Source organism: Chiroxiphia lanceolata, chromosome 4, assembly GCF_009829145.1.
Source record: "Chiroxiphia lanceolata isolate bChiLan1 chromosome 4, bChiLan1.pri, whole genome shotgun sequence".
Taxonomy (NCBI): Eukaryota; Metazoa; Chordata; class Aves; order Passeriformes; family Pipridae; genus Chiroxiphia; species Chiroxiphia lanceolata.
Window position 1 is genome coordinate 16460332 of NC_045640.1, and position 25029 is coordinate 16485360.

Consider the following 25029-nt stretch of genomic DNA (forward strand, 5'->3'; position numbering starts at 1 on the left):
AATATTTCTTCTCTTAAGTTCAAATCCCCTCAGCTCTTAACAGGTTTTAGGTACTGGCATTAACAAATTTTAATAGAAAAAGTGAAACACATTCCTCATATCACAGTGGTAAAAATTTATATATCTTATAAAGGAATTTAATTTCCTTATGCAGAGCAGAATTTTACACATTGCTTTTAATCAATAGAATTGGCACAGTTCTTATTTTTAAAAGGGTTTTTTTCCTTAAAGCTGCCTTTTACATAGAATCCAAAAAATCAAAAGAGTCTCCAATTAAGAAAACATTTTCTGTTGTGCTGAATTCATGTTACCGTACTGTGAGCTCTGACATTTTGTTTCTGTGGTAACCAAAATCAGCTGATTAGTTGGCATGGCAACAGAAAAGATGTAATCCCAGCAGACACACTCTAATCAATGCCCCCAGCACAGATGGTCTCCGGAGGATCAACAAGAAAGAGGCTGGCAGGCATTCAGTGTATCACGTGGTTGCTCTAGACTAGGCCAGGAAAAAACTAAAAAAGAACATTTCTCAAACTAACCAATAGCTTTTTAACCCCTTCACTGCACTTATTAATTGTAGGAATTTCAACTGCTTGTTCCTATGAAAACCAACTTTGGTCCTGTGCCTTATTGTTCACAGTCTCACTCTCCTATCACTAAATATCGTTATAAGTCTTCACCCTCTATTAACTACCATTTCTCAAACATGAGTTGTTGCTTGAAAAGAAGCCTAAAGCTTATACAAATCTGGGCAGTGCCTGAGATTATTAGTAAGGATTAAAATCACTGGGTTTCAAGGGCTTCACCTATAAAATCCAGCTGATGGCCCCGCTGCTGGGAGCAGGAAGAGAATGGTTCGAACAGGGGGTGCTCACTGCTTTAGTGGTGAAGGCAAAGCTCTCCTCGGTCAAACTATTGGGAAATATAAATATTGCTAGCTGCATAAAAACAGTTTGCCTACACATAAAGTTGGAGAGTCAGTAAACACAGTGAAAACACAGACTTAGGAGGACTCCTAAAACTTTCCTCTACCTGGAAAAATAAATGGAGCATCTCCCAGGTAAACACACATGGTGGTCTTGGCTTCAGTTTTTTACCACATTTTATTTATGCCATTGAACTGTTATAAATTATTTATAGTGTTTATTTATACCTTGATAAGACAATTTTTAAGTGTGTGACACTTTACAAGGACCTCTTACCCTCTAAAGACAAGCTGAACTATTCATATTCTTACTGCTAGGCATGTTCTGGCCATATTTGTTTGAAAAAAAATGGAAATGCCATTTTGCATATTCATCCAATCCTGCAGTATGCAGTGAGTTGCTCTAACTAGCAAAATGTTGAACTGAATAAAATACATTGGATTCTTGACTCTGTGGATTCTTGATTCAATACATAATGAGAGGTGTTTCAATCCCTTATATTTGAAGTTGGTCAGAATTTGCAGCTTAGAATTTGTTTGTAAAACTGAAAGAGTTTGTATTTTTGCATTAAAAACTGTCCCTGTGGTAGTTTCACTGGGTCAAATTCAGCCATGATCTAAGGAGCTACACAGTTCATTGCAGTGCTCCTTACTACAGGAAGTCTGCTTTGTTCCACCAGCAATGCCGTGACAGTAGGAGTTTACCTTTGGTAAGATCTGTGCCCTCAGTATCTCTGGTAGAAGTTAAACATGCACAGCTGAGACAACATTTGGCTCCAACTTATTTCTGAAAGAGTGACATATTCCCTTCTCCCCTTTTCTATCAACTATTGTGTTTTATTTCAAATCTGCTCTTACTAACTGTCATATTTTAAACGTACAGGCATTAAAACCTCCTAATTTTTCTCCTAAAATCCAAATCACATCCCCAGCTGAATTTTGCTACTGGGACACAAAAGTTTATATCAGAGTCTACAAGAGAAAGATCAGGACTGAAGCACTGCCAGGGCTACAGCAGGGAGACCCACTGCACACAGTAGGACAGTGCCATGGGAGGCGACAGTGGCCCCCCGACATGAGGTGGGCACCCAGCCCAGATCATGCTGCTAGTCTGTCTTTGACTTGCTGGATGTTAACCTCCTTTCCAAGATAACAACACTGTCATGTGCTGCCATGATAAGTATAATAAACTAATTGAATTGAGAAAAGTGTTCTGTATTTACTGAGTAAAAAAACCAAATCAACCCCCTTTTATTTGATATTGCATTAAAGCTAACACAAAGGGAAATGACACAGAAATGGCTTTAGGGTTCTCAGCAGAGAAGTAGCTATGGTGTACCTTTGCCATGTCCCCTGCACATGGGGGTGGATATGACCAGCACTCACAGCTCCTCATAAGCAGTGAGGTGGCAAAGAAGTGCTACTAGGAATATCTGGTCTCTTCTCTGTCTATCTGTTTTTATGTCTATATAAGTCACAGGGGCTGGGTGGGAGAGCTGGAACAATGACACCACTGAATACACACTTCATGGCTCACCAGTGCACCACACACCAGCAGTTTCCTTTCCCTCTTCTTTGAGCCCTACCCCAAGAGCCAGGAAGATGGCAAAGAAAACCCAGCAAAGGGATGGGACTCACATACATACTAAAAGAGCCTGAGCCATGTGGACCTTGGTCACGATGCTGTCAATAGCCAGTGACTTAAAACTATAACCTCCACAGTCCTGAGGGCCAAGGGCAACACAGATGAGCTATCTTCTCCTGCTACCCCTTCTACTTTTGTTCTTTTCTCCATGAAAAGGTTAAAGATGAACAGGTACAAGATGGAAAATCATTTTTTCCTGTTAATGTCTTAAAAGGGACACTTCCATTTTGAAAAACATTTTACTGTTTTTTTTTAATATAAGGGAATTTTTTGTTTTAATTTTTATTTTCCACTCTTTGTACTGTTTCATATAAATATATGGCACTTGGTTTAATTACAGGACTAGAAGTGGTCTATGCATGAAGATAAGTCACTATCAATTACAAATATTGAATATTCACTAACTGCCTGATCCAGAGCGTGTTTAAATCAATTGACTCCTTCCATTGACTTCACTGCCCTTTGGGCTGGCATCCTACTGTATTAAATCACTATTTTCCTAAAGATTTATAGTCCTTGTACTAGGTAAGTATCAAATGTAATGCATACCATCCCATATGGTAGGTAGCAGAAATCTGAAATCTCACTGTTGTTTTAAAATCAAGCCCAGAGAAAAGGAGACGGCCAGGTTGACTTTAATTCACATAAAACTGATAGTTCTGGCCACTTGGCATTATGAGCTTCTCTTGTAATCTTTCTGGGAGAATTGCAGAAGATACTCACAAAAATTTCCAGTCACATAATGAATATAGAAAACAGTAATTAAATGGCTTCAAGGGTTTTCAGTATTAGAAATAATCTCAGTCTACCAGAAAAATTCAATAGCCAATATTTTTTACCCTTACACATACTAAAAAAGAAAAAGAAAACCAAAAACCAACAACATGCTTTATTGAGTCTTCCCTGTTACCTTGGTAAACATAGGTTTTCCATGCTGAGTGACCATGGTGCATTGATCACAGTCCACTGTGATGGATGAGTTGTGGTATGACTCTTTTGAGTGCTTGAGAATGTAATACAGGTCTGTTACACCTCCTTCAAAGACAGTGCTAAAATAACGAGGAATGAGGGTCCTTCCAATTGCTGTGAGGAAAATACAAAGCAGAATTCAGCAAATGCTCTAGGTTATAAAATCTCAAACCATTTGCTAACAGTACATGAATAATTTTAAGTTCAATGAAATCAAACTTTCATTTAATGAATATAATACATGTTCTCTCCCTTTTGTAGAGCTGAAGTTGCGCCTGCTCCCATTGAAATCAATGAAAATGGCTGATTCCATTCAGAGGGAGTGGGCTCATCATATTTAATCTTTTTACATTGATGGTAAGTTAGAGTCACTCTTGAAACCATCTGCAAGGTTTTTTGTCCCAAAGTAATTATTATACAAAAAGCCACATGGTGTCAATTATGACTGAAAGTTGGATATTACCCATAAGTGTAGAAATACAACTGGTGAGCATTTACAGAAATATACTTTTACACCCCAAAAAAGCAAAGCAAATTTATATATGGGGGTTGTGTACACATATGTTTGTTTGTGTTTGGGTACAAGTATATTTATATACACCCATGCATACATGCACGCACACACACACACACACACACACACGTGCACAGGCACTCTTGATTCAATAGGAGGGCTACTGCTGAGAAATCAGAGTACTGGGGAATGAAGGAGAACCTGAGAATGCAAAACAATATGTGTTATACAATCTATGACTACCCACAGGTCTATCTGAGATCTCTCTTTAGACCAGTATTTATATCATAGGCTAAAAAGTCTGAGCATATATGCCCCACTTAGACCCCGAACTAGGGATTTAAGGTACCCAGTTCAGCAATACTTAGTAGGGCAAAACTCTCACTGAAGTCACACCTCTCACTTCCATATTAGTATCAGCTAAATACTACAGGGTCTAATTCCAAATATGCAATAGTAATTCTGAGTGTACTTTAGATGCACAAACTAGCAGAAGTGCTGACATCAAAAGCAATCATCTCACATGCAACTCATGCTTTCCATCTCCTTCTTTACAGATAAATTTGGATGTAACCACAAGCCTGGTATGATAGGACACTTCAGTTTATAATAGACCAATACTTCCACACAAAATGACTCATTGCTTTGACTTCATTAGTCAATCCACAGTAATTCTGAGTGGTGGATACATAAAAATTGTGTCCATTTTAAAGAGAAAACCCAAGTAATCTAAATGGTCTCGTGGAAGAATGAGATAGAAAAGTCACCATCAACAGGTAAGATTAGAGCTTATTAGTTCCTAATTCTTATTTGTCTGTTAGGACTATATGGTGACTCATGTCTCCCTCGCTTGCTGCATACTTTAAGAGTAATTTCTAAAAAACTATTTTCATAGAAATTTTGCCAGCAGATGAACAAAGGCTACAGAACCTAAAAATGCATTTGCAAATGGGTGTTGCAAATTAAAAAATATAGAATTTTCACAGTAGTTCTGTGAAAAATGTGTTTGTTCTGTGTGTTACAATGTGGAATGTTGCATGTGCAGTCATAATGCACATTGTATAATGAAAATATGCAAATATAGAAAATTAGGACTTGTTAAAGCTTTTGCTGTAATATCAGATATCAATGTAGTTTAATGTACAAAAACATACCACACTCTCTGAAAGTGGCTGAAAATTCAGTGAATACATTGAAAGACTATTCTGTGACTCTAGCTCTTAAAAAACCCCACCCAATCAACATGCACATATTATCTTTTCACAGTCTTTTATTTTAATTTAGAAAAACTGAAGTCCAGTGTATTAGCATAGCATTCAACTCATGCTTTAACTCAGATTTCTCCATGTTGGTATGGTATATAGTAAAAAGTGAAATTTACCCATCAAGCTAATTTCTTGCTCCCCTAAGGCTAATTAGTGCAAATTAAATTTCCTGCTAATCATCTTAAGCAGCAAATGTGTGATATGAAAATCCAGCATTCCTACTGATTGTGATAAACCTCTATTCATGTGACTTATGCACTACATAAATATCTTGAAACTATTTAACTGCAGCTTATAGACTGTTCCCAAAGTAGCATGGTCATATGGTGTTGCTCTTTTCCTTGTATTCACAGCTACAACACATTAAAGGAGGCTAGAAATACATTAAATAACTTATTACTTTTCCTCGTAAGCATTATCTATATTTGCCACAGGGATATGCTACTGTGAACAACAAAGTATGAGACCAAAAGGATGAAAAGGAATAGAGGTGCACACAAGGATATGCTCCATGGAACCTGATTTTGCATGACAGATGCACATGCAGACCCTGTCGGCCTGTAGAACTGAAAATAGCGGATGCAAATAACCAGCATAAATGATTATAGCTTAATATTCAACTCCACAAGAAACAGAAATGGAAACCTGTATTGATGAGCAGACCTGTCCTCAGCGCACTATGTTGCTTTGCCACAAAAGACTGAAGCATGTTCAAGGTTTTGGTTCTCTTCCTGAAGCACTCAATGGTTTTAAAAGATCATTTCATTTCTAGGATAAACATGAAACTCTCTTCAGCGGTAACAAAGTTTATTTGTGCAGGAGATGGTATTTCCAAGAACAACAAAAGGCTGTGGAGTAGCTCCTATAAAGTCTAGAGATCATTGCAAACTTTGTGCATTTTTTAGCACGAAGAACTTTTCCTTGCTTTTTCTCTTCCAAAACATGATTGCGTAGATAAGTATTCAAGTACATGTGTGTGTGCATGCCCTGCTCTGCTGCATGCATACATACAATCCTTTCTTGGGCAAAAGAATGGTAACGTTGCAAAGGTGCTTTTCCTTTTCTTCTCACAGGAGATGAACATGATCATGTGTGGAGGTGCACACTCCACCTCTGTCTGCCACTCTACATCTCAACAAGATTTTGGTATGCTAGAGATAGCTGAAGGATACTTCCTAGGAGAATCCTGGGTAATGAGAAGGCAGGATTATGGGACAACTTGATACTTGTGGCCACTTTAGGATGTTGTTTAATCATCCTTGTGCCAGTGCAGTGAACTCATCTTGCAGAACTCAGAGCAAACTGTATGCTAACTTGGTCTTGGGTCTGCAATTCCCCAGACGCAGCCACAGCAACAATGAAAAGTATATAAATAGCACATCCAACTGCACCAATGGGGCTGAATGAAGCTTTACATGCCACTGCAGTTGGAATTTCTTCATATTTTAGAGCTTGGTTTTTAGCCCACAGAACACACATTCAGAATATATGTCTGTGCATAGTTTCATAGGGCTCCTCCCTGCCACACCACACTTCCCTAAAGGAGCATTGCCTGGGGACCCTCAGAGCCAGCACACAGATCTCAGCCACAGGAGCTCCCAACACGAGTGTTTGCAGTAGAAGTTTGAGTATGGGAAAATTCTTGTAACTTCCTTTCCTGATGTCAGGAAATTCTTTCTTTCTTTCTCCATTCTTCTTGCTCACCCACTCCCATAGTCCAGTTGCCTGTTTTCTCACCTTAGGGTTGGTGGCTTACATCAGTTATCTTCCAAGTTCACTGTTCAATTCCCAGTATCTCCCTGTCTTCTCTCCCCCTCCGCACATGCTGCCCCTTTTTCTTTTGCTCAAGGACGCTCATCAAACCATTCCAAATCTACCTGATTTCCTCATTCTTCTTACTTAAGCAGGCCCAGTTATCTAGTCTCAGCCTCCTTGTTCTCCTCTACTCTGCCCAAAATGCCAGCTCCACATATACTTTTTTGGTGCCCTTCCTACCCAGCCAAGCTTCCACAGCTCCTTGACCCAGGCTCCCTGACTCAGCAGTCTCAGCACTGTTCTGGATCCTGTTTGGTTTTTTGTTTGGTTTGTGGTCTGTCTTTTTCGTTTGGTTGGTTGGTTGGTTGGTTGGTTTTGTTTGGTTGGTTTTCTGGTTGGTTTTGGTTATTGTTGTTGTGGTGGTGGTGGGGTTTTTTGTGTGTGTGGTGGTGGTGTTGTTTTTGGTTTTGGTTTTGATTTGGTTTTTTTCCTCCAAAATTATCTCTCTGCACTTTTTCCACTGTCTCCTCCTAAGAGCAGATTCTTTCTCTAAACGAACCCCATCTTTCCTTCCTTCCTTCAGCTTCTCATCAACAAGAGACCATTCAAGAAGACGTCTCCCCATTGTGTCCCTCACCCAGGCAAACATCTCCCTTTTCCCTGTTTTTCTCATTGACTTCCAACTCTCACTTAATCATCCTCCATCTTCTTTCATCTCCCATTTACCATTTTTCTCTCCCCTATCTCATCATATTAATGACATCTTGTCCTGATTTTTTCCCTTCCTTTTTTTTTTTCCTCCTCATCCCTTTTCTTACCCCTACATTCAGGTCAAGTTCTTTCCTTCACAGGTCTGCCTGATCCCAGACATATCTGCTGGCAGTGTAGAACAAAAGGTTTCCTGCTCTTGCATGCAGCACTGGCTGAGCCTTCCCTGTGGGTTTTGCAGTGGAAATGACAACAACTTCACACAGCCCTGAGCTCCAAAATATCTAGTTACTCTATGTAGTTGGCATGTGGTTAGCCCCACTGGACTCTGACGAGGAGACTTACTATATTCCTTGGAAAGGAAGACCTTGGGAATTTTAGCTGTTGAACTGTAGCAAAGCCTGCACTGCATACCTTTTTTTGGTGACTTTTTTTTCCCCTCAAATATTTAGAAATCTGCTAAATTCAGTCAGATTTCCACAAAGAGGACAAAAGGGACACCCCCGCCACAAAGGTGAGCAACCATACTCCAGAGCATACAGGTTTTTAGACATCTAAAAAACAAACTTCCAAGGCTTTAGTAACATGGAAAAAAACAATATTTTTCCATTTGGAGGGAAAAAAAGAAATCTTTTTTTTTTGGCTTATATAAAAAAGAACTAGATAAAAGCAAAAACAATTTCAGCTTTATTAGATCAAGCTTAGCAAAATTATAAATAAGTAGAAAGAAGGCCTTTTCATGGGACTTATCAAGCAATACTAATAATAGATATTATGTGCCTGCAAAAGTACATTAGAACAGCCCTGACTGCAGGTGCTGAGGCTCTAAGCCCAATAGTCAGGCTTAGAAAAGCAGACGTAGCATAAGAAAGCATACCTGCATCTACAAATACTAACAGGTCCCCTTTCCCAGAAAAGGCCATTTAATAGTGTGAAATGTGACACCCCACATTGTAAGATATTGTATATAGCAGAAGGAAAATTCACCTGGCCCTCAGCATTCAGGCATTAATTCCAGATCACTGGAATGCTGCTTTAAATTATCATTTTGTCCTGGGCAGCAATCTTCCTCCCGAGCTGAGTGTCTGAGGATGTACTGTTTCTCATGAGAAGTGGGTACTGACACTTAATGTTTGCTTCACTTGTGCTAGCAGTTGCCCAGATAGCAAAGCAAACTGACAAAGATCAGCTGGATTTAGCAACAAGAAATAGTTATTTATATGAAAATGTCTATAAGAAAGGCATATCTGAAATGACTATTTTGCACAAAACAGAATGCTGTCATCTGCTGGCATGAAACTTTAGTCTATTTTGTGGTGTAAGAACTTGGCTACATGTGATTCCATACACATTTTCCAACCAAAAAACGATTTTAGAATTGAAGTAAGATAGATCTGTGACACTCCTCCAAACATGAGCAGTCCAGAAATCAATTAATTCAGTCTGTGAACGTAGGCAAGAAGCTTTATAGGTCAGTAACTGTTATATTATATGTAATTTCTTAAGTATCACACCTGGGGAATTCTAAAGAATAGAATTAAACCATCTAACATATTAAATGGCCCAAGGCCTACCTCTTAGGGAGGGACATACTGAGGTCATGCTCCTGCTTTTTGGCCTGGGCATGCAACGATGATGATTAGGGTGCTCTTCTGTCACCCTTATCCCAGGAATCATTATTTTCATGCTGTCATTTAATTTATTTTCCCTTTTAAATATGTTTACCTGAGTGTAAAATACTTCATTCTGTCAGGAATAAGTTTAATTCTAGAATTATTTTTCTATCCCACATTGAGTCAAGATGTCCAATGATCTCTAGATGGGAATGTCCATAACTTGTGAAGTTCAGAGCTTTTGCAAGCCTCAGATGACCTATGGGCAGAAAGCCAGTTAAAAATACAGTTTGTAATATAATTCTGGTACCACTACACACTGTGGTGATGATGGTACTGTTAGGTTGGGGGTTTTTTTCCCAAGGAAGATTTGAGTAAAATAGAAAGCAAACATGTTTTTCTAGTTCACAGGAAACTGGCATTATTTGTGGGCTAGGAATAGAAGAACATTTCCTCCTTTTGTGTGCCAAAGATAGACTGTCAAAATCTCAGTGCCCTCTCTACAGAATGAAGGGTCATGGCCTCTTTGCAGAAGCAGGGCTTGATAGCAAACCCCTCACTGAACTGTTCACGTGTTGCCTTTACAGTGGAAGCTCTCAGGGGCAGAGACTTGGATTTAGCATATACATATACACCATGTAAGATACTGTCAAGTTGGTATAAAAAAGAAACAATGGAAGTGTTAATCAGTTAAATAAAAATATTGGGTTTATTGCTTCCAGGCTGGTTTTTGCAGCTCTGAATCCTGTCAAGTCCTATGTCTTCAATTAAAATTAGGTTATAAAATAAGTAATAAAACAGAAACAAATAAAACCAAAAAATATAGAATATAAAAAGCCTTTAAAAACGCCGCAGAATCAGCAGCAGAATGAAAAAAACCACTCTGCCTATAGCTTAAAGGAGCGCTGGAAGCTCTGGTGCAGTCTGCAGCTGATTATCTCATCAATATGCTATAGCTGGGCTCGAGGAACTCTGCTGGTTGGGACTGTGGGGTTTTTTTTGGCTCCCAATACAAAATGTTGAGCTATCCCATAAAGCTCTAGGCAGACTATGAGAGTCTCTTGCTTGAAAGATTATCACAGTTGGATCTCAGTAATTAAATGGAGATGTAACAAATAACTCTCCTCAGCCAGATGCAGGGACTAGGGAAGCCAGAAGACGACATCCCATTGATTGCAAATGAACCTTCCTGAGCACTGCAGAAGAGAGCATGAGCTTTCTGTTAATTGTTAATTGACATCTCTGGTCATGGCTAACTAACATCTGCGTGGCCCAGAGCTTGGCATGTTTATTTACATATGTTTCTATAACTGAAATAAACACATCAGTGCTCACAGAGCAAAACTTAATGGAGTCACATAGTAATATAATTGCTGTTATTCTGCCTATACTTTTATTTGCCCAAAATTGACCCAGTGAAAGAGCACATCAGCCGTGTTTTCTTCTGGACACAGTCCACCTGGCTGGGATGTGAAGGGAGGGATCCCTCAATCAAGCTGGACAATAGTAAAGCTCCAGTTTTCAGTACTGTGATCTGCTATCTGGAAGAAGCTGCAGCTTTATCTGCTGAGTGGATTCAAACCCAAACAACACAAGTCTGTCAATTCCCAGGAAAATCTACTGTCAGATTTGATAGTGTGGCATGGAAGGCAGTGAAAAGACAGTCTAATAAGTCCAAATTCTCTCTCAGAGACATGTGGGCCATGTTGATTAATCCACCCACATCTATCCAAAGAAGAATCTGGCACATACAGACCTGTCCTTTTTTTCTCCCTATCTAGTGGGTAAGACTGGACTTCTATCATGTAGACTACTTACACAATAGAAATCAGAATGTACGATTAATCTCCATTTACAGAAATTTATAGTTATTTATACAAATTAAGCATTAAATAAAAGTAAATTTAAGATATAAAATCTATACTACATTAATAATAATAATACTATACTAGAGTATATTAGTGTACTTTTAATAGTAGTATATTAGTAATATACTACATATTTGCACATTCAGAAAAAAATCTGTATAATCTACAGACATTATAGATTCTAAACTCCATGAAGTTTAGAAGACAGTGGAAGCACTATCTCCATATTGATAATAAAGCACACCTTTTGAGGAGTAAAATTAGCATTATATATATTCTTCCCTTGTACTTACAATTTTGTTTTATCTTTAATGGTCTACTTGACACTTTCTGGAAATTTTGGAAATCTAATGCTTCCAACCAATTTGCCTATGGTCTCAATTTTTGTAACAAAATTACAAAGTGGGATGTGTGATGTGGATTCAGCACTGTTACTGAGTGACTTGGATCCTTCCCACAACCAGAACCCAATGTTTTTGTTTAGATACATGATGTATAATGGTATCTGGAATAGCTTATTTATGTCAATAACTTTGCCTACAGTTAAAGGCTATAACCCCAAATATTAAAGCTTATAAAGTTGTAAATGTCTAGGTTTCCCTCTCCAGTTCCTTCTATCCCATGTAATTCAATCACTGTGCTAGGTTTGACTTTGTCTTTTGTCCAATAAGTATTTTCTAACAATATTTTAGCCTAGTGAGGGTTTTCGTGTATAATTTTAATTCAGTTGACAGTGTGTTTCCTTTTCTCGAAAGAGTGTAACCAGCACTTCAATCCTCTAAAACACACTTGAGTCAAGAGCAAGTAAGAAACTTTATGACAATGAGACCTCAGCTTAACTCCCCACACTTTATGACCCTTATTCTCAACAGTCAAATAATCTGCAACTCAATCTTAAATCCTTCATCTCTCTGAAGAGAGATGATATTTCACTATAATTCATTTTTGTAAAAACATTCAGAAAAGAACTATAAAAACCTCTCTATATCTCAGTACAAAGCTAAACTGCATCAGTGTAGTTTTTCATTAAGGCTCAGCCAGCCTACCTATTACAATAAAATCTCCTCCCAAACCCTTTCCTTATTACACTGGCAGCAGACCACCAGTCTTTAAAGAATTGCTTACTACAAAATTCAGTCATCAGTTCTTGAGTATTTCAGCCTCAGGCTAAGAGAGTCTGGACCAGAGAATGTAAAGAGAAAACAGCAGTCCAAGATTCCTTTCACAGGATCTGGGCTTGGGGGGCATCATCCCTCCCTCCACTCAGAGCAAAGTCACCTACAGTGGCTTATCTAGGGCTGTGTCGAATTGGGTTTTGAATATCTCCAAAGATGGAGCCTTCACAATTTCTCTTCTCACAATGAGTGAGTGTTTGACCACCTTCAGAGGAAATCAGTTTTTCTTGTGTTTAAATGGAATTTTCTGTGTTTCACTTTGTGCCCAGTGCCTCTTGCAATACTGAGAAGCCTGGCTCTGCTTTACTCTGTCTCCATCATATATTTAAACACATTATAAGCTTCTCCAGATTGCACAGTCTCAGCTCTCTCAGCTCTCTCAGCCTCTCCTCATATAGCAAATCCTCCAAGCCTTTAATCACATTCATGGCTCTTTTCTGGACTCATTCCAGTATATCCATGTCTGGCTTCCAAACAGTGAGTCCAAACCGAGTATCCTACACAGATGTGTATCACCAGGACTGAGGGAAAGACCACCTCCCTCAAACTCTGCCTCACACAGCCCAGGAGGCTGTTGATTTCTTTGCTGCAATGGCACATTGCTGGCTCACAGTCAACTTCAACTCAGCTCCTTTCCTGCAGATCTCACAACCAGCGTCTCAAGCTGAAGCACAAATAGCAGAGCATCAGCCCTGCACAGCTCCATACCAGCTTCAAGCTTTAAGTTTTTGCTCCGTATCCAGTGACAACACCCTAAGTACTTAGGGAATCTATTAATCGATCATAAAATGAAAACTCACAGACCGTACAATTTATTGTTTAAACAACTGAATTAGGTTTCTAACAGTACAGAGTAGGCCAGACTCTTACTCCACACTGAAAAATTCAGAATTTCTGATGGCAGGCATATTTCTCAAGAAGCATATGGTCTAAGCTGATTTTTTAGGCCGGAGGGGAGAAATGTCTGGGGGGGTTACCCACACACAGACATGTCCTAGATGAGGAAGCTCCAGCTTTAATTGTAAAAACTTCTACATCTTATAAATCAAAACCATCACTTCCCACCAAAGATCTACACATGAATATTTAGCAAACAGAAGATTTGTATTTGCATAAAAATTCCACACTCTGAATGCAAATAAAGCCAGAACAAATGGTTTGCCTGCTTGCCGTATATAGCCACTCACACTTCTGTCTGTGCTATCGTTGTGTCTGAAGAAAGAGTAGTTCAGTTAATTTTGTTCAACAACTGCAAAGAAGGAAGTTTTAAGAACAAACCAGAGGTTATTCACAGCTGTATGACAAACCACTGTCAAAACATAACAAACCACAACCAAACTCAAGCAGAAAATGACAAAATGTAAGACCATAAAAATGATGGAAATTGTGCAGGACAGGCATTTTAGATGAACAAATGCAATCTGTACCAACATAAAGGACCAACACAGCACAGAAAATGATACCCAGAAAAGTCGTCTCAAGAAATAAAGGCAAAACCATAAAATTCAAATGACAGGACACCAAAAGGAACAGACAAAAACCAGGGAAACCATCCTGTTGTATTAAATCAAGCACACCCCTGACCCCTGACTTCATCTGACCTAGCAGAATGTTAAACACAGCATGAAAGAAAAAATTATGTAAAAACATAAGCAAAATGACATTAAGATAAAGTGATACTGGCCATACCCTCCCATACTGCCACAATTCATTTAAGCAGATGCCCAAGCTGGTCTGGGGCAGAATCCAGAGCTCAAAACCCAAAGATTAGTTGCTGTAGAAAACACACGTCTGCCTTTCTGTGGTGTGTCTGCCTTTCTGTGGTGTGTTCATGAGGGTGGTGGGTTAAGTGACCAACCCATACATTTCACAGCCATTGACTTGATTAATCTCTTGTTGATATAAATCAGACAGTTCCATGAAAATCACTGGACCCACACCAATAACCACTTGCTAAGAATTTGGCCATTATGCTGGGGATATCCCTTCCCCACCCCCCACCCCTCAACTGTATAAATATTCAATTATTGCTGTGAAAGCACATAGGAAGATCCGTTGTGTTATATTTGTTGAAGTGAAGTTGTTCTGAAGAGAGATGTCTGCAAATATAATTCTATCAGTTTCTAATTTCCAGCCTCTCCTATGAACCATGTTTAGATGGGAAGCTGAGGCAGAAAAAAAAACAATTTATGTTTGCTCTAGAAATACTATTAAACACATACAGCCTATATAAGGGAAGAATAAACAATTGACAAAGTACTGCTCTGAATAATGCATAGGTCCCTTTCACTCTTAGAAACACTGGAAGACAAGAGAAGCTGTGAGTGACTGAGACAGAGTACCACGTGTAGTGCAGAGCTTTTCCACTTCTAAAGTTCCTGATTCTCATCCAGGAAAAATCAGCAACATCACACACCTTTAAACAGATACAACCCTGATAAATTCTATTTTTGGTTTCAGTCCAGTTTGTATCTGCCAGAATAGCACCTCACATCATCACCACCATGCCCAATGAGAAGCCTGAGGACACCATTCATGATGAGAAGCCTGAGGACAAGCACAGGCTGCTGGGACCTCAGAGGACTTAGCTTAGACAGAATTTACCTTTCTTCTTAGATGCTTTCTGCAGCTCTCCACAAGCTCCCTTCCACTGAGAGATAGACAGTAACAGTACTTATGGAGCTAGTTTAAGTTAGTCGAAGCTATTCTCTCACTGTGGTTAGTACAGTGTAAACATAGCCACGAATGTTTCTATAAAGCATACTGTAGGCAGACACCAACTTGCTCTTCTAACACTCTGAGTAACCCAAAAGCTACACGTTTGCATAGCGTGGCATCACGTTTGAGCAAGCAAATCTTGTGAAGAGGCAGCAGATATTTGTTGGGGCTCCAAGGCAGATGAAAATGGCCACACAGGATCTGGTCAGCTCGGCGTGTGGGAAAAACAGGCTCATACAGTCATTTGCCATACAGGTGTAGCTGACCTCCTTAACACTGGAAGAATTCTATTCCTGGCAAGACTGAAACACAGAGGTTGGCCATATGAAGAAGAAAGATAGTCCCCCCTTCCCTGAACACAGGAATTCTCACTCAAGCACTGTCAGTCTAGCATCACAGCATGGTCCACATTCAGGTGAAAAATATCAGAGGTGAAATGGGTTGGTATGTGCATCAAAGGGGATATAACGTAGTGGGGAGTGTGTCTGGAGAACTTGTGGGAGGTGAGGGGTTACGGTGATACGATAAAAGATATACATGGCATTCTCAAAATCCTCAAACTGCATTGAGAACATGTGGATTGATAACCAGCATGATTTTTCTGGTAATTTTATGCTGTAGATGTATGAACAATATCTCACCAGTGCATAATATCAGTTGTCGGTTATATACATGTTTTATAACAACCAGAACACTCTTTTTCAAAAAGCTGTTGGTGGTTGGCTTTGATTTTTTTTTTTCTGCAGCAAAGCTTGCTTTCCCACTCTCTTTCTCCTTCTCTTTCAAGCTCATGGAAGCTAACTGCAGAGAAAGTAAAAAGGTATTGAACACACTGGACAAAATAATTAGAAAAATAGTGTACCATTTAAAAATGTTTTCTTGGTTTTAAAAGTGCAGCTTGTTTATTACCCTTAAAATGAAGGCAAATGCCCTGTGTTCAGTTATACAAATCAGATGTCTGACAAAATAACATGAAGTAATAAATAAGTACTTTCAGAAAAGGGCAAGCAATGTAACAGGTTTATAAGCTTCAGTCAGAACACACGTTATACATAGTTTTTAATAAAATTTTATGCAGCAAATACTGCAGAATGCCCTTAACTCAAAAAAGGTAACATCAGTAATAAGTACTATAACAAATCCGTGCTCAAGTTGAAACAGCCTCTTTCTGTTTTCTGTCCTTTTAGCTGTATGATACATTTTTTCATGTTTTACAGAGAGGTATTATGTTTTCTTCTTGATATAGTTTTTCTACAATGACTGGCTGTGATTTCTGGAACCACTACAGGTAAGATGCAGTTCTCATGTCAATCTTGAAATGCCACTGTCAGGAAAATTTCAGGGACTCCCAGAACATACAACAACTATCACACAGGATCAGCCCAAATGCCCGCTCAGACCAACATCTTTGCCTAACCACAGACTACCTAAAAGAAAGAATGGAAAGACAAAGACAAAAATGGAAAAAAATAATCGGACAAGTGTGGCATGATCCCAGCCTGGGTCCACCACACCTACTTCCAAAAATGAACAGGTAGAAAGATACAGAGGTTGCATACATTCAGACACGGAAGTCATGGTTTTTAATAGCTATTGACATCCAAGTACAATGAGAGCACAGGGAATCCCACACTTCAAATATCACCCTAACAACTCAATTTATTTAAAGAAAAATATATACAAACTTTATGGTCCCAGACTAGAAGCATATAAAAAAATTCTCTTGGAACATATTTTCCTACAAAACTGAAGAAATTCAAGGTAGGAAGCTCTTTTCTAAAGGTTTAGTTGTAATTTTTATTTATCAGCAGTGCCAATAGGGTTACAGAGCAACTCTGACAATAAGAATCCCCACTGACATCAGGGAGAACGATCCCAGATACATAGCTAGATGTTCTGGTGTCTTAACATGCATATGAGCATGTAATTAAAAATACTTCTTTAACAAATTAAATATATTTTTTCAAAATTTACCAACTTTTAAAAATGTACAAAAATCACTTAACTTGGTAAAACTAATTTAATTTGGTATACTTCAAATTCATTACAGTCAAATAAGACTCTCAATAAAAAACTAAGAAACTCCCCCTTGGAGTGTGAACATGCCAATCTATTGCTGTATACATATGTATTTGAAATATCCCCCTGACTTTTAAATAATTTGTACATATCTCACAACTAAGAACATAGTTTTTTTTAACAGCAGCATTGCAAACTCAGTTCAGGATCTGGAAACAAATTTGTGTATTGTTGTAGTGCCAACTACTGCAGTGAATAGTGAGCTAACAATTTGTTTACAAAACCTAACACCATGTAAGAGTAAGCTTGGTAGGAACCTATTTGTACTTTTGTTATAAGACATAAAAAAGATGCTGGAATAAAATGCAGAAAACACCAGTCCAAAATTGTTCTGTTGTGGGCATCCATTACACAGGAGAGTAATAAAAAGTAAAACTCCTACCAAGTTATTTTTTTTCACCATAACCATAGAAAAACATCTCTGTCTAAAGTCAGCCTTCCTTCACTACACTAATACATGAATATTTTCAATTTATTTCCCCCCCATTAATACTGATCTTACTTCAGACATTATTCAAGAACAAATACTGGTCCCTCATGGATCTCCACTTAAACAGCAGGCATTTTGATTGCACAGCGATAAGAAGAATTAAAGAAAATAATCTTCATTTTTGTGAAATTAGTCATCTAAGAGGTGAGGGCAGAGGAGGAGTGCTGTACTCTGATGCAGGACAAGTAGATGCACTGTTTCTGCTCCCTATGTTTCTGGATTATGCCAATCAAGCATACAGAATGCAACCTGAAAATATGGGCTTTGCTCTGCAACTGCTTGCTAACACAAAGCGAAGCCTCTGTATTTTTTTTTTTCTGCAAAATTGTGGATTAATTCAAAACTAAAATGTCATTTTGCTACAAAAAGTAGAAACGGAGGAAAAATCGCCCACAGTGAGGTATAAAGCAATTTAGACAAATAGAAGTTGTTCCCAGACCTCTGCACAAGCCTTGGACTGAACATGACATTTAGAATTTTTTTGGATCAGCACTCCTGTATTTCCTACAGTACTTTATCCACATCCCTCCTATCCTCCTGTTCGTAGAATGATCACAACAAGAAATGTAAATTTAAAGGTTGTTCTTGCATACCTCACACCTGGTTAGAGTTAGAAAGTGCTGAAAATCATATGTGCGAGTTTATTCACACAAGCTCTTTAGCTTGTGATTCTTGTGGTTTCAGCCTTTCCAAGAACCTCAGAGGAAGCAGTTCTTAAAAAGAGATGGCTATTTTGCTTGCCACTGTAAAAAACAGAAGTTACTTTGATGGTCTGAGCTATGGTTTTGAACTTCAAAAATAACTCACTAAATACTTGAATATATGCAAGATAGCATAGAAAACAATTCACAGCAACCAATGTGATACTAAAATCTCTCCTCCCCAGGCTTCTTAGTCGGTAGGTGCCCACACTGACTGAACAATGTACCACAATGCCTGTTACATAAATGCAGAAAAGATTCATGGGGTGGTTTGGTTTTGCCACACCACGCAACTGAGTCTCACCTGTTACTGCCAATGAAATTCATGTTGGTACAATAGGGACTTCTCTGAAAGAAGAAAATACTGACCCTCTCCTACAGTATGTGCTTTGTGTCTACAGAATGTGCCCACTTCAGGAGCAATACATGTTTAGCAAAGTATGATTCTGAATTTCTTCAGGATAATCATCTGTGCCTACACACTCATGCAATATCCTACCAGGGTGGAACAGGAGCTTCTAACTGTACACACATTGTGTCAGCAAAGCAGCATCAGTTTCATTTCCCAGAGCTATTCCCATGAAGTGGTGTGCAATGTAGTCACAAGTAGTGGCTCTGAATGACTTTTCTCACCTTTAATTTCTCCTAAAAATCCACCACTTCCAAGGCAGATGGCAGGCTACACCCCCAAAGAGGCAACTTCACAGGAAGCCGTTGCTCTGCGTGGGGATGCTGCGTAGGGAAGCTGAACTTTTGCTTCTCCTCTGCTATTTCCACCTGCTTTTTTACCCCTGAGTTTCATCACTTGTATGTCATCCCATTCACATTTTACTCTCCCATGTTGTGAGCTGTCTGCTCCATTCAATGTCCTTCAGAGGGGTACTCACATGGAATTCACTGACAAGAAGTTCACCCAAACCATTTTCATTGAAGAATTTGTGTTTCCTGCTTGTTTGTTAGGTTATTGGTGCTTTGTATGTTCTGCATAAATGCACCCAAAACTTCAGAATCACAAGGAAGGTGATGGGAATAGCTGAATTTCAGAACATAGGTTTTCATGCAACTGTGAGGAGAATTAAGAGCAAATGGTAGTACTAACGAAACAACATTTTTGTTTACTGCATCAGAGTTACAAGTTACACTTGAGGAATGACATTCTTAACAGTGTCAAGAAAAAGTGGTGATTACTTTATAAAGGGTAAATTTTAACCCAAATGCGATCAGAAACCAAGAAAAATGCCTTTTTTTTTTTTCCAGAGAAATGTTTCTGTTTACACTCCAGTATCACAGAAAAAAAATATCTATGTTGTGGGTGTCTTTGTGTCCCCAGTGATTCCAAATATTAAGAATATTTTAGCATATTCTACAGTGATCTATTTGAAATAAAAAAAACCCTTTATATAAGTAACCAACTGATACGAAATAATCACCTCCTTTCCATAAACTGTGATGACTATACTATGTTGGGTTGACATATCCCAGGAAAATCACAGAATATTCTGAGTGGGAAGAGACCCACAAGGATGATCAAATCCAACTCTTAAGTGAATGGCCCATACAGAGATTGAACACACAACCTTGGCATTATTAGCACCATGCTCTGACCAGCTGAGCTAAATATAGCAGTGATCCCTGCTGTATTTGCAGACTAGTCCCAAGAGAGTGACTGCCAGTGGATGTTTTTTAAGGGACACAGTGAGATGACAATTATGGGGGATTCTTCCAACTACCTGCCCACCTATGAATCATTCTCCTAAATTTACCAGGAATTATTATGTTGTCTTTATTAAATGTGAATCGAAGCAGAAGTTTTGCTGAAACATTGAATAAAAACTGTACCGCTGGTGACATTAGATATGTTGGAGGAAAGAGTCAGTCACTTGTATACCTGGTAATCACAGCAAACACTATTGCAAGATGGATGATCCATATCATTGATACCACATTGGTGTCACTGTGATGGAGAATTGTACAGGTTTTCTTTTTGTCTTTTTCACTGTTTTTTCTGAATGCATCACTGACAGTAGTAATATGAAACTGCTCTTATTTGAAACATAGTGGCCTAGAAAATACATAAACTGATGCCAGTATGTCTGCTACAGAGCAGAAGGATCCCAAGAGGCTCCCGTTATTAGATTATTCCAGTATGGGTCAACTGCTGCAGTATTCAGCAACCAAAATATCATTAAAGCAGCTATTCCCTACTAGGTCCTTTCCTATCTAACGCCTTTTTGAGTAAAAACTTGGATGTTTCCTCCAATATATATATATTTTAATATCCTGATCTTGCTTGTTCTTGCAAAACAGATGGGTGATCTGCAGAAATGAATCTCATGTTTTCAACGGCATGACAGTCCTTGCTACGGTGTATTCATCTGGTTCCCTCTACATCAGTTTTGCTTCCTGACTCCGCTACATGGTTACAAGAGACATTTACTTCATACATTATTTTGCTGGTAAAATGAAGATACTCATTCCCTGAAAAGGTTTTGGAAATGTAGGCTCACTTTAAGAGCAATTCTCTATATGGTCTGGAACAAAGTTACCGTCATGAAAGGCACTGACAGCAGGGGGATGATTCCCTTCCAAAGCTGCAAGATAAATACCCATTGAAAACAGGAAACATACAATTGTATTTATTCACTTAGGCTCCTGAAGTGTGCAATACAGAGTCCCCTCACTCCCCAGCATCATTGGGAAGAGTCAATGGCAGTTCAGTCTTTGCTGAGATACAGAAGGGAGCCTGCGTGCCTTTGAGCAGACAAACTTTCCAGTAACTCTTACAATTTAGACTGACTACATACATTAACATTTGTTGCTGCAATGACTGTCAATTAACATATGCAAATTATGATTTAAAATATGCAAACCATATGTAAATCACACTTATTTTTAGAAGGCTTACCTAAAGAGGGGGATGTAGCTGTCACGTTTAACAATAGCAAACACCTAATAGCAAACGCCTACATGTAAAACTACTAAAAGACACAGTAATGGTGCAGTGTTGAAGCACATCTGAACCTACATCCTCTTTCAAGACAAAAAGTAAGTTTTTATAGGGTTTTTTTCTGGCGTTCATTCCTGATGTATTGCATACATATGCCTACTAGCAAATGCTTTAAAACAGGATAGATGGAAATATTTCAACAAATAAGCTTGCAGAGAACAACCTTTTCCCTGAATATGTTAGTGAGCACGTAATGCTCTGCAAGACAGACAGTAGCTACAAAAACCCCTTGTACCATGAATAAAAGGTAATGACTTGGCCCACGTTATTATGTCACTGCTTTTCTCTGAGAAGTTGAGCCCTAAAATGGAATCACAAACTCATGAAGAGCTCCAAAGTCTTCCTTAATTTACCATCATTTTCACTTGAAAATCTTGAGAGCAAATTTCAAAGCCCTCCTCATTAATGTCATATGGCACACAGTAAACTGGGGGCAATTATTTCACAAAAAGTAATTAATTTTTTTGCTCATGTCAGGAAGATGGGTACTGAACATGTGGGAAATTGAAACAGAAAGCTTATAATACTTTCACTGAAAATACTCTTCTTACAGTCTAGTTCCTAATCTATGAACAGTTTGATAGAAGTACAATTGTAGAACAGTAAATATTATTGAAATACTTAAAACAGCAACATTCCAGGAGCAGTCACAGCAGTATTGGGTAACCAGATACTATTCAGGTAAAGCTTATTCCTCTTTGTGTACAGGCCCGAAACATGCAGTTATAAATGTATCATCCTGAAAAGGCTTAAGGACAACCAAAGACCCATGGTCACAGCCAAAGCCCCGTGGTAGGCAGAGAAGGAGCAATGCAGGACATGACTGGCCTTAGCTGCTTGCTGTCATCCCACTGGGAGTCAAAGGCCAGGCGGAGACACCTCGCCAGCCCCCGCGAAAGCTCCCACCCCAAACGAGGGCTGGGTGTGGCTGACGCTGACTTGCCGAGGAAGCATTTGACACATGCTGATGTCCGTCACCTCCAGAGGAAGAGCAGTAGCAAACAGCAGGGATGGTCACTTTTTAAATAACTACAGCTGTTTCCACGTGTGACTGCACTCTAGCTGGGAGCTGCAACCATTATTTAATTGTAATTTCAGCTAACCATTTTGCAGTAATTGATGGCTGAATAAGAAATCCAACAACTGCCTATATGGCTGAACAAATTATATTTTACTTATAATACCTTCTTAACTCAGCCACCCACCATGGCTGAAATATTTGATTGCTAAATTGATTTTTCATTAATTTAATCTTCAAGGATGATTATTATTCTGAAGCTGGACCACACACAATAAAAACAGGGATTTTATTAGTTATATAGTCACAGGGCATATAGAGAAAAAGGCATGAGCCCTGGCTGATACATAATTTGTTGTTCCAATGCCAACTTGCAGAATACCATTACCTCATCACAGTTGGTCGGATAGAAGTGAAAAGAAATTTGGGACCCATTAGTCTTTTTAAAAATTCTTGACCTTGAAAATATGGAACTACTTGCAAGAGATTATTAAATAGCTGTAATAATAAAAAAATAATCCCAACACTGAAATTTTAAATTAAGAAAAGCTCTTTCTCATTTCAAGACACATTTGTTATCAAGAAGACTGTGTGTCCTGGAAGTACTCTGTAATAGTTTCACAGTAAATAAGTGCTTTTACAACCATGGAACGTCACTACCATAAAAGACATCCTTGCAAAAATTACAATCAATTATCAAAAGGTCTTTAATACACTTTAAAAATACATGTCACTGAAACTACTCACATAAATAAATGTTTGTGGTAGACCAAGAGGAAGACCTTAGTGCTTTTTCCATGAAGACTTGCTAGGAAGAAATCACTTACTCCAGTGAATAAAAGACCCGGCCAGTAACATAAATTAGTGGTCAGTGCAAAACTCGTGTGTGGTAATGTTTTCAAATTACCTTTTTTAATGGCAGTCACCATTTTGTAGGTCTTAACTATCCCATCAGGGTACCACTGACCTCCTCACAGTCTAGAGAGGCTGATTTTATTTCTAAGATTAATATTCTCCCTTTTGGTAAGATTTTCGTTTTGTTTCTGGAAGTAACCCAGGCCCAAAAGGTTTCAACAGGATGTCCATCAACTAATGAATTAATCAGCTACACCAATAATGCCTAAAGCCTTGGACTGACCTGAAACTGGTAACATCTCAACCAGATTACACCCACCAGGGACCTGTCTTTAACACTAGATCTTTGAAGAAATGCAAATGGAGAAGAAATGAGGAAAAACTAACTTCTGTGTCATTTTCTCTCCATATTATGGGTACATAAGAATCATAACAGCTTGTGTGATGAAGGTGTGAGGAAAGGAAGTGTAGTAATACAAAAGACATAGATGGTTCTTGACATATGTCCTTTTTGCTGCTTAGCAACATGTCAGTGTACTGCATTCGTTTTCTGTTTCAACTTTCTGCAAAAAGGATGTTTATACTGGAAGAATTGATTTTTTGCAGAACCCTATGCACAACCTTCTGCAAAGCAGTGGATACTGTGCTCTGAATAGAGCCCAGAGGATTCTGTAATTGAAATACTAAAATATTTTTCAAACAAGACAAGTATTCTCTGGTAATGTGAGCCAGGCAAACCCAAGATGCTCCCCCAAGAAGAATTTTCTTCTTCTTTCTTTTAATAACAACTCTTGTAATTTAAAGTGCTCCATTAAGACTTGCCCCCCTCCTTGTCTCCACCTCACCCTCTTCCCCCAATCCATTATTGCAGAGGAGTAAAGCGAAGAACCACTTCAAAGTCAAAATTAGGTAGCCTGGACTTGCTTTGTTCACCAGAGTCCCTCTCTTTTCTTGCATATCTTTTTAAATTATTTTTATTTCCAAAAGTCAGAATAGCCCATTAAAAATATTTTTAAGAGGAAAACTTTCCTATATAGTTAATTATTACTGACAAGCATCTAAAGATCAACATTTTTAGCTACTCAGAACCTTTACATTTATTATCCTGCTAGAAATTATGTGCATTTGAATTTTTACTGGTGGAATTCACATCTCAAGGATCGTAACCTCCAAGAATTCCTTTCACATTCCGAGCCAAATTCAACCTTTTATTTCAGTAAAACTTACTGCCACACTGTTCCAGTGAAGTCACTGTGGAAGTTAGCATACAATGGAGATAACAGAGACTAGGGGTTTCATATTTTTTAAGGTCTGTGCTTGTGTCAGCAAAGAAGATGCACATTTTACTGGCATTAGAGGTGGTTTATGCCCTCTTAGCAGCCTAGAAGTTTTGTTTACACCCACTCTCTTTCATTTGCCAAGATCATGAAATGGAGCCTTAACATAAACGAGAATAATTCTATATTTTTTTTAGAATACAATGTAGCTTTTGTACAATCTATAGTACCTCTAAGAAATACATAAGTCTTCTAAGTATTTTTGAGCACTGTTGTAGGTATGAATGAGGACATCTGAGTACTTTTGAGCAATGTAGGTATGAATAAGGATTCTTCTCAAGTAAAGGGTATGTTTTGGTGTTCAATATCAATTTGAGGATAAATAAGTTCACATGGCCTAAGCAAGCTGTATGCATCACATATCATGCAACATAGGTGATTAAGCAA

General features: G+C 38.5%; 1 protein-coding gene and 1 long non-coding RNA gene across 11 annotated transcripts in view; one reads left to right on the forward strand and one right to left on the reverse strand.

Moving 5' to 3' along the window:
- The window catches only part of LDB2 (LIM domain binding 2), a 218357-nt gene that overhangs the window by 50452 nt on the left and 142876 nt on the right, over positions 1–25029 (reverse strand). For all 10 annotated transcript variants that reach the window (XM_032686167.1, XM_032686168.1, XM_032686163.1 and 7 more), the window contains one exon: positions 3481–3653. In XM_032686167.1, coding sequence (XP_032542058.1) covers positions 3481–3653 — 173 coding nt within the window. The remainder of the gene's footprint in view (positions 1–3480; positions 3654–25029) is intronic.
- Positions 3856–20766, forward strand: LOC116785952. Its single transcript, XR_004356775.1, has 3 exons — positions 3856–3896; positions 16402–16443; positions 20733–20766. It is a non-coding gene; the product is annotated as an uncharacterized LOC116785952 (long non-coding RNA).